The 10,063-nt window shown below is 36.2% G+C and overlaps 1 protein-coding gene and 1 pseudogene across 2 annotated transcripts; both read right to left on the reverse strand.

Moving 5' to 3' along the window:
* Positions 1-789: 789 nt before the first annotated feature.
* LOC143627181 (membrin-11-like) lies at positions 790-2,600 on the reverse strand. The gene is made up of 4 exons (XM_077097063.1): positions 2,353-2,600; positions 1,356-1,476; positions 1,098-1,247; positions 790-1,007 (listed from the first exon to the last, which is right to left on the reverse strand). The coding sequence occupies exons 1-4, from the start codon at positions 2,583-2,585 to the stop codon at positions 846-848; spliced, it is 666 nt and encodes a 221-aa protein (XP_076953178.1). The 5' UTR covers positions 2,586-2,600; the 3' UTR covers positions 790-845.
* Positions 2,601-3,397: 797 nt separating this feature from the next.
* Positions 3,398-8,747, reverse strand: LOC143627193 (protein RRP6-like 2; annotated as a pseudogene). The gene is made up of 14 exons (XR_013152550.1): positions 7,987-8,747; positions 7,205-7,360; positions 6,931-7,089; positions 6,763-6,846; positions 6,585-6,664; positions 6,443-6,493; positions 6,247-6,355; positions 6,077-6,159; positions 5,911-5,956; positions 5,744-5,831; positions 5,501-5,667; positions 5,208-5,366; positions 4,180-4,281; positions 3,398-4,074 (listed from the first exon to the last, which is right to left on the reverse strand). The product of XR_013152550.1 is annotated as a protein RRP6-like 2 (transcript).
* Positions 8,748-10,063: the final 1,316 nt, after the last annotated feature.

A 10,063-nucleotide genomic window follows, 5' to 3' on the forward strand; every position in this document is an offset into this window, starting at 1 on the left:
TTGTATATAATTTTATAAGCTTTTAAAAAGAAACTGTGTATATATGTGTATTGTTTTATCAATAAAACATAGGATCATTTTCTTCCTATATTTCTTTTTGTTTTGCTTTGCTAGTACTCCAGTTTTACAACATACTGTTCTTTTAATAAAATAATCTTGTTTGATGCAACTGACAAAATGTGAGTTGCCTAGACCAAAGCGTATACATAACATATAATCTACATGTGTGTTCTTAGGATATACTCAAAAGGTCTACAAACATTTCCGCAGGGTGTTCTTGATTCTTGAAGATGTACTCATAAAACATGAAGATTATATATCCAATTCACAAACGTTCCTTATTTATATAGAAACCGTCACATCAACATTGACGTATATTATTGGTTGATAGAGGTGCAGAAAAACCGATCTTTCGACTTCTTTAAACCCGCTTCCGACTCGAACCAGTTCCAACAAAAAAAAACTGTTGACTTTTGTTGACCCAAACTGGTTTTGGGGAAAAAACCCAGTTTGTGCACTTCTATGGCTATATAATATACGAAAAGTGTTGCAATGTGGCAAACGACACAGATGGTACCAAATCTGTAACTTTTCAAAAAGGATCAAATAAAAAAACGAACATACCCTTGTGATTTAGTCAAGTTTCTATTTACATAGATAAAAAACTTCTTACCTCGTCAATCATGCGACTAAAGAATAAAGGGCATACACAAATTAGAGACTCTTTATATAATCCAAATCCTACAAAATAATTTTCTTAACAACCAAAATTCCTTCAGTGTATAATAAAAGCAAAGATGAGGGTGAAATATATCAAGAGACTATTTATAGTGAATAATAAGAGATCACCGAGCCCACCTCAAGAAAGCAATTACTATGATTAGTGTAAGAATCATGCCTGCATATTTAATCCATTGATCAACTCGATTTCGCCTCTCAATTACCCTCAACAGAGAATTCGATAGTCCCAGTGTGTTGAGCACATCCAATGCTTTCCTTTGAGCTCCCTGCACAGAAGTTGAAGTCCAAATTTTTTTAAGTATTCAAACATATGTATATGCATATGCATTTAGCAAATACATGATATATTAAACTACCTTTAAGCGCTCCCTTTGTTCAGAGTATTTAGCGAGAATAGCTGTTCCAGTTGCAGTTGCCTCTTCCAACATTCTAGAAGAATTACGGGCAGACTGCATTGCTTGTGCTTCCTCATCAAAAATTCTCAAAATATGAGACGATTCACCGTTCTGAACCAATGTTCAAACAAAAGCATTAGTGCAGTTATGAGTCAATTCTAGATTTATACATTCATAACAGTGTGTAACACAATAGATTGATAGAAACAGATTACATACAGATCTACCGAGCAATTCTGCCCTCTCTTGTGCTTCTTGCATCCTTCTCTGCTGCCTCTGCATATACCTGTCTAAACTTTCTCTCAAAGAATCAGCCTCTTCGGCTACTTGCTCCACTTTTCTGTACATTTCACCATCATGCATGCATATTAATGTTTTGTTGAATCTCAAATTAAGATCGAATTTCACCTCTTTTAGTTTCTTACTGTAACAGTTGTTATTAGGGCAGTAAACGAACCGAACCAAACAAGGTCTTGTTCATGTTCGCCCATTAAGCTTTTATCGGGCAAACAAACGGTTCCGAACAGCTAACCAAATGAAACTTTTTCTCAAATGAACTTGTTCGTGAACGGTTAACGAACCCAAACGACATAACACAAACAACGATTAATTCGATTTAGCTACCAATGATGGTCCGTGTATACGGTTCAGCTACCAAGTTTATGTTGATTTTTTGTTAGCATTCATATTCATAAGTTAAATTTGCATATAAATTAATCAAATAATACTCATATATATTTCTGTTTTATAGTTACTATGTTTGCTTAAATATATATAATACTATTAGACTAGTCATCAAAATGTATTAAAATCATTCAATTAACAAACATTAACAAACAATAACATAAACGGACGTAAACTAACACATTATCAAACGTTCACGAACACAGTTGAACAAACACGTTCATTGAACCAAATTCCTTGTACATGCACATCCGTTCATATACTAAACGAATGAACATAAACGAACTTCCCAGCGAACAGTTGGCCGAGCATTCGGTTCATTTCCAGCCCTAGGTATCATCAATCCATGTATCAAAAGGTCTTCTATACTACAGTACAATTTTCATTTCATAGCTCTTAATTTACAGTATCTCTACGTTTATATCACAATCAGTTTAAAGCAATTAAAGCTAATTTGACATCAGATTCAACTCGAACAAACTAAACAAATTATATTAAAAATTCAGATCACGCATTATATAAGAAACCGAACCTCTTCCATAGATCTCTCTGCGGCTTTGAAGCAACAGATCGCCAGAGAGCGTCCATCTCGGAACATAGGGTTTGGATTTGAGAGATGTCTCTCCGGACGCCAGCGGACAGCTCCGGTGAGTCCACGGACACGGCCAGGCGCTCGAGTCTCTCGAGATCATCTCTCGTCTTCAACAGTAACCGCCGGGATCTCTGATACACCTCCGACAGCGTCACTCCTCCGGCCACAGCCATAGCCAAAGAGAAAGAGTAGAGGCCAAGGCAATGAATATATTACAGTTTAAGCTGCTTCTTTCAAATACTAACATTTTTCCTCCTTGTAAAGTTATGTGCATGACTTGTTTACGTGTTACGAACTTACAATCACTCGTTGTAAGCGCGTCATCCTCGATGAAGTTTGCCCCGCCGGTCTAATCATGGTTGTGGAATTTGCCTAAGGTGTTCTATGGTTCGTCATATTGTGTCCGGTTTTGAAACTTGTGTTAAGAACGAAAAAGTTACAATAACTATGCATTCGTATTACATTTCAAAAACAGTGTATTCCTCTTAACTATTTTGAACCCACATAATAAATATAGGTGCATTCACGATTGTGTATCAAAGTGTATATTTTTAAAAAAGTAATAACAGTTAACTTGATGCGCTAAAATAAAATCGATTTAAAAGATTGAAAAAAAGTATCTTGTGTGACGTGACACTCATTTAGAAGAGAGAGTGTTAAATACGTTAGGCATTGCCCTTAAAGATAATATCATATACCACAAATTATAAGTATCATGATGCATCACAAAATCATATAAACAAACAATCGTACCCCGCAAAAAATCTCACCAGCAACAAAAGCTACCTGAAGGGACTATAACCAAGGTATAGAGAGGTTGCTTCTACACATAACATAAATCACAAATACATACACATAACAGTAAAACATAAAAGCCATGAAATTTGATGACGCATGAGTAAAAATAAAATCCAATCTAAATTGTATAAAAATCATTTTTCGATGTTTTTCTTCTCACAGTCAAAAGTTTCCTTTAGCAGTTCTTAAAACAGTTCCTACACATGTATCAAAGAACACCTCCTCTACCCTCGGAAAGTTGAACTCCGGTTACCGGTCGCCGGAAAAGCCTGACGTCGCTTACCCAACTGAAAATCGCCTCTCCTTTCACTACCACCAGCATCCTTCTTCCGACCGACTTCTTCCTTTCATGCTTACCCTGATTGCCATCATCTTCCCACCAGACCCCGACCCGTCTTCCCCAAACCTCACTTCTTTCCTAGCTGCTGCATAGTCAAAGGGCACCACATTGACCAGCCCTGCTGAACCACCTTCCACCTTCTGCTTTGATGTTTTCTTCTCGTCGACGGTCTTTACAAACTTCTGGAAGCTCGATGAAAGATCTGAAAGCGACATGTTTCCATCTTTTTCTTCATCGGAACAAGAATCAGAATCCAACAACTTCACATTGTTTTCATCTTCTGTTTTCTGCTCATTATTCTCAGCATTTGCTGGTTTTTCCTCTTTCTCAACATCACAATCAGTTTCCAACAAAATAATGTCATTTTCTGGTTCAGAGACCGTTGCTGAGGGTAAAATTGGAACTTCTTGAGGTTTCGGGCTTTCTTTCACAATAGGAAGTGACGCTTCTGTTTTATCAGCGAAAGAACGAAACGGAAGGGAGACAGAAGATTTGATCTGTTCAACCTTAATCGCCTCTGTTGCCTGTTTGTTAACATACGTAAATTTATCAAAATGGTTTTGGTATATAAAAAATTACTCAAATAAACTTTAACCAACTAAAAAGTTGCACATGTTTTCATTCTTCACCTTTGATTCAAGACTGGATTTTTTCTTTCCTGCTGCATTTCCAAACATGGCTCCAAAGGCACGACTTGGCTTCTTTTGTACTTCAATGCTTACTCCGGAAGCCTGCATTTCCAAACAGGTCGAAATTCACTATATGTGCATTTATAATAAATAACTTCATTGAAACACTCGGATTATTTGTAGGATAATATAAGATTTATAATCATAAACACTAAGGGGCTGTTTGTTTACATCTGAATAGAATCATTCAGATGTAAACATCTTATTCATTCAGACTTCAGACTGTTTGGTTCTAAACAGAAAAATATCTGAATGGTTAAAATTATCTGAATCATTCAGACTTAGAGTTGTTGCTGAATGGGACAGATGCTCATTCAGATCTGACTCATTCAGATCTGAATGAACCAAACAGCCCCTAACTGTTTCTAAAAAAATATTTACAGGCAAAAAGTATTTTGGGCCAACCCGACCCTTTTGAATTGTTACCAACCAGCTTGGCCTACTTATTTTACCACCTACAAATTAAAAAAAAAATAAGGAGTAAACTGCGGTTTTCGTCCCTATAGTTTGTCAAAATCTGCGGTCTTAGTCTAATAGATTTAAATTTGCGATTTCCGTCCATGTGGTTTCATTTCACTTGCAATTAAACCTGACCCCACTAATTCTGTTAAGTTTGGTCGTTAAATCCATCAGTGTGCCCTTCACAAGAGGGGCAGTTTTCTCCTTTTTTTACCAAATACACCTCAGCCCCTCACGTGAGGGGGCTTGCGAACTAGGAGTGAGGTTTATTTGGGGAGAAATGAGACAAAACTGCCCCTCATGTGGAGCACGTTGATGGGTTTAATGACCAGATTTAACGAGGTTAGTGAGGTCAGGTTTAATTGCAAGTGAAATGAAACCACAAGGACGAAAATCACAAATTTAAAACTATTGGACTAAAACCACATATCTGGAGAAACCACAAAGACGAAAACCACAGTTTACTCGAAAAAAGAATAAACAAAAGAAAAGGCAAGCCAGTGACATACAGAAGAGACATCCAATTTATGGTTTTGGTCCGCTCCAGCAATTAAGTTTCCAACTCCCTTTTCCAAAGAGGCGTCTTCTGTAGCATTACTAATACTTCCATTTCCTGCAACTTCTGCTGCTTCTTCACCATTAGCAATTTTTGCATTTCTTGCAGCCATCTGGACCATATACCATCAAAACAATTCATTGTATCAAATAAAGGTTACAACTTTATCACGGTTCTTTTTATACAGGTTTCTTAAATTTCTTAAAAGAGCACAAATTTAAAGCCAAGAAAAGCAAGAAACTTCACCATTTCAATGTGTTCCTCCCTCAGTTTCTTGGCAACAGGTTCAAATGCAGCCCCATTCTGCATGGAATGCCTAATAATGCTAACAGGACCAAGATTCCGCTCAATATATGGGTGTCTCGATTTCAATAAGTGGCGCAATTCTCCAGCTGTCACCGGCATTTGCTTTGCTTTAAAAAGAGAGCAGATAAACATTATAAGTTAATATTAAACTCAAAAAAAAACATAAAAGAATTACTTCATTACCAATTTCAATAAGAACTTTGTTTGGCAATATATAACCAGTACTTTCATCTTCTGAACGAGCAATAACATCTCTCCATTCAAAAAGCCCCTGCATTCCATCAAAAAAAACCCTTGAAAATTTTATCTACTGTATCTTCTCACAAAGAAAATAAAATGCCATGACTTACTGCAGCAATTGCAAGTTGCTGACCGCTGAGAGCAGCATCATACAGCCTGAAACAGCAAAAATAAGTGCTTTCATAAAACAAATACAAAACTGGAATCTGTGAATGTTTAAATACGAGTCCTCGTTCAGTCACAATGTAAAGCTTGAAAATCATAAAGGGAATCTACCCGTATATGTTTAAAAACGAGTCCTCGTTCAGAATCTCTTTCTGGTAGAGCTGCATACATAGATCATAACTGCGCTGGTATACCTGAAACCAACAGAATTTTAAAATTTAATGAAATTAAAGAAAAAGTATTATTCACATATCATACAACAAAAACTAAAGATTACTTACCTCCACAAGAAGTGCTTCAGGGCAGTCTGGATCAGTTGATGACGAAAGCAACCTTCTTTTCATAACATCGTATATATACAGAAGATAATGTGTGTCTTCTCTAGCATATCTAATATAATAACGATAAAAAGGTGCATATAAGTATGAAGAAATATGTAATTAAATAAAGAGTAAATTCATGGAAAGCAACTACTACCTCAACATTTCATCAGTTAACGGTCGCAATCGCCAGTCTGCATTTTGGTATCTGTAAAGAAATAGAAAATTCAATTAAAAAAGGTAAGACTAGAATTCTGTTGTTTGTTATTTGAGTGTAAAATTGGACAAAAGAAACATACTCTTTATTCGCAGCAACATCACAAAAGTGTCTCAATAGGAACTCTAAGGAGTTTCTCTCCAGCTTCAACGCCTTTGAAGCCTATACAATTTGAAATTCACACTCAAATTAAGCATACTCAATATGAATAAAAAATTAATATAGCATACTCAATATGAAATGAAATTATGAAAGATGACCTGTCCCGTATCAAACATATTGCAAACATATATACCAAAGTCACGTTGCAGCCATATAATATCCCGATCGGCTCCATGCATAACCTGATGCATTGTAGTGTCATGAAATGGTTAAAAAATTGTTTAAAAAGTAGGTTCCAAAATTCTCCTTCAGACAAAAGAGATTACCTTTCTTTTGGTAGGATCTTTAAAAACCTCCCGCAGATACGGTCCAATTTGAACCCGCAGTTTCAGTGTATCTACAATAAAATCTTCGGTTCTAGTAGATATTTGCATCAAGCAAGTCAACCCTTGAAAAGACCGATATTGATTGTGCTCTAAATCAACCTAAACAATACCAAATCATTATAGTGACCAATATTAGACAAAGAATCCATGCATTTACATTATGAAGAATTAACAAAACAGCCAATCAAATAAAAGCTTAACATAAAAAGAATACCGCAAATTCATTGGCATCACGCAATTTGGCAGCTAACTCCTTCAAATCTTTGACATCTTCTACGAGCTTGAAAGGTGTACTTTCAACTGGAGGCGGTTTCACAGGCTCTACATCACTTACTGTCTTATCAATGAAATCCATGACTGGAAGTTTCGCCTACAAATACATCAGAAGTAAATCTTAATGTTTTGCGGGGCCGTGTATATACAGCATTGAACTAGATTGCACAAAAAAATGAAACCTATAAAATGAAATGTTAAATGGCTCGCACAGATAACTAAATAAGGCCTAACAAATTTTATCAGAATTCAATACTGAATAAATTTCACTAAAATTCTATTTATGCCAAAGCACAACAGATTAACTTAACTGTTAAAAGAGTAAAATCAATCCGAACACTAGAGACCCACACTAACATCTTTTTCGTCTCATACACAGCAAAAATGAAAGACCCTCTTTATAAGAAAAAAAAAACCAATCACACTCTCTAAACGTCTACTCATATATAACGAGTAACAAACAAACACTTAAATGTGTTTCTAGAGTTCTTCCATAAAACCACTTTAAAACTAAAACTAATGTTAAACACATGCATTAACATCTTCATTTCTTATACAGTATAAGTGAATAGCTAACCAGAATAACCCTAAAATTTTTTTTAAAAATCATGTCCATTAAACTTCTACACAAAATCATACATAAATTGACAAACCTGCTTCTATTCACTTAAAATAACTTGAAATTCAACCCAAACTACAAATATTCCAATACCAGTAACTCACCAATGGGTGTATCAAACTGGACCCATCCTCACTTCTCTGCAACCAAACATGCTCAAACGGCTGATTATTATTATTCACCAGTATCTTATACTCATCCTGCGGCCTAGGAATCGACGCGATATGAAACGAAACTTTCCCCTTCGACGCCCCGATCGCATTACCGTCCCGAGAAACAACCTTCACAGATGATGAATTAGAATCACCCAAATTATAACCACTACCACTATTAACCAAAAAATCTTTATCAGACACTTTCTTCTTCCTGCCTTGAACCAGCTGAAACCCATCACTATCAACCGAATTCATAACCGTAACACCGGTAGCCTCTTCTTTACTTCTAACCCTCTTAAACTCATCAACAGACGCATCAAACCTTTCAAACACTTCATCGTTGAAATTAACCAACCAATCATACGCCTCATCGTCATCTTCAAGATACCCAGATGGGAAATTAACCTGATTTCCGCCAAACAATTGATCCGCTGATGACCCAATTGATTCAAGAATCGATTGGGAGCCTTTAGCCATTTCCTGAACTGGGTTCTTGAAATCTTGGAAATTGAAGTAGAAGTGAAAATCTTTGTTGTAGGGAATGGCGCGTGAAGACCCGGATAGGTTTGAAATTGAAGACTGGAAAGATGTGGGTTTTGTTGAAGAATATGTGAATTGCTTTAAAGCTTCGGTTTCGGATTGATCCATGGCGGAATTAGGGCATTGGGGGTTTTGGGGGCGATTAGGGTTTAGGGATTGAAGAGAAGAGTGAAGAACGTTGTATTGTATGTAGCAAAGATAAAGTTCACGTTTTTACATTTTAGGGCTGGTGGTGAGAAAGGAGTATAAAGATTAAAGAATAGATAATTAACTTTTTGTTACACTGTTTTAAGCTAAAAGTAAACAAAACATAGATTATATTCACATTTACTTTTGCATTATTAAATTTTTATTAAAAAGTTAAAATCATATGAAAATTTTTATTAATCAGCGGGGCTTGCCCCAATTGCCGGGAACATGATGGATGACCCGGGTGTCTCGGGTTCGAATCCTGATTCCGACCGGATTTTTCCAGAGCATTAAAAACATATCGTGCCTTTGGGCGGGGTGAGCAAACTAGGTTTTACCGGGAACATCAAGCCAAACTTGGACGCCAGCGTGGATCCCGATCATGTCAACATAGCTGGCCTGAGTGGGGTGGTGGGGCGCGACTTGGTCGCGCGCTGCAAGCTTAACTGTGAAAGTCACCGTTCAAAAAAAAATATGAAAAGTACTTTTAGACTTTTGCCGTATGATATCTAGGGTTGTAAATGAACCGAATCGAATTGGACAAGACCTTGTCTGTGTACGTCTGTTAAAATTTTGTCAGACAAACAGACGGTTCAAGAACACTTTGCCGAATGAAAATTTGTGTCAATGTATGTCCTTTAAGGAACTGATTTTGTCCATGTCCGTTTGTATTTGTTCGTTAATATTGTAAACGAACCATAATAAACACTAACAAACAAACAAACATATGACATTTATCATAAACTAATATAAGTTAATGGGCAAACATACATAAATGACTTTAATAAACAAACTAATATAAACAATTACATATTAATTTTAAAAAGTAAAATCATTATCGGACATTAACGGAGGTTCACAGACTATTGAACAAACGTTGTCTATGTTCGTGTTCGTGCGTTAAGTTTACCAAACGAAAAAGTTTTGTTCACATCCAGTTCGTTTGTTAAACGGATAACATAAACGAACTTCTTGCCAAGCGGACGACGGACTCCGATTCATTTACAGCCCTAATAATACCTGGTGGCATTAGGTGTTTATTCTAGATGTCAGGTGCTTGACTTTTGTAGGAGATGGGTTACATGGGTATTTGAGTAAAACATTAGTCAGACGATTTTCCCATATTCTGTCTTTTCAAATGACGGATCCACTCTAGATAACTAAAAAGTAGACATGTAATAATCAAAAAGTAGCCATTTGAAATGACGGAATATATTAAGGTTCTTTCACTAGACAGATGTTGCCACAAAATGCAAATATTTTGGCTTTCTCAAATTTAAATGATGGATCACATTGA

Source organism: Bidens hawaiensis, unplaced genomic scaffold, assembly GCF_021521415.1.
Source record: "Bidens hawaiensis isolate Kalapana, Puna unplaced genomic scaffold, B.hawaiensis_p1.1 tig00004617_1, whole genome shotgun sequence".
Lineage (NCBI taxonomy): Eukaryota > Viridiplantae > Streptophyta > Magnoliopsida > Asterales > Asteraceae > Bidens > Bidens hawaiensis.

Excerpts from the sequence above, each read along its gene's own strand:
- LOC143627181 (XM_077097063.1), bottom strand. The coding sequence starts at position 2,585 with ATGGCTGTGGCCGGAGGAGTGACGCTGTCGGAGGTGTATCAGAGATCC. Across the intron at positions 1,477-2,352 it reads CAGAGAGATCTATGGAAGAG|AAAAGTGGAGCAAGTAGCCG; the intron begins GTTCGGTTTCTT and ends TGAAATGTACAG. Across the intron at positions 1,248-1,355 it reads CAGAATTGCTCGGTAGATCT|AACGGTGAATCGTCTCATAT; the intron begins GTATGTAATCTG and ends ACATTGGTTCAG.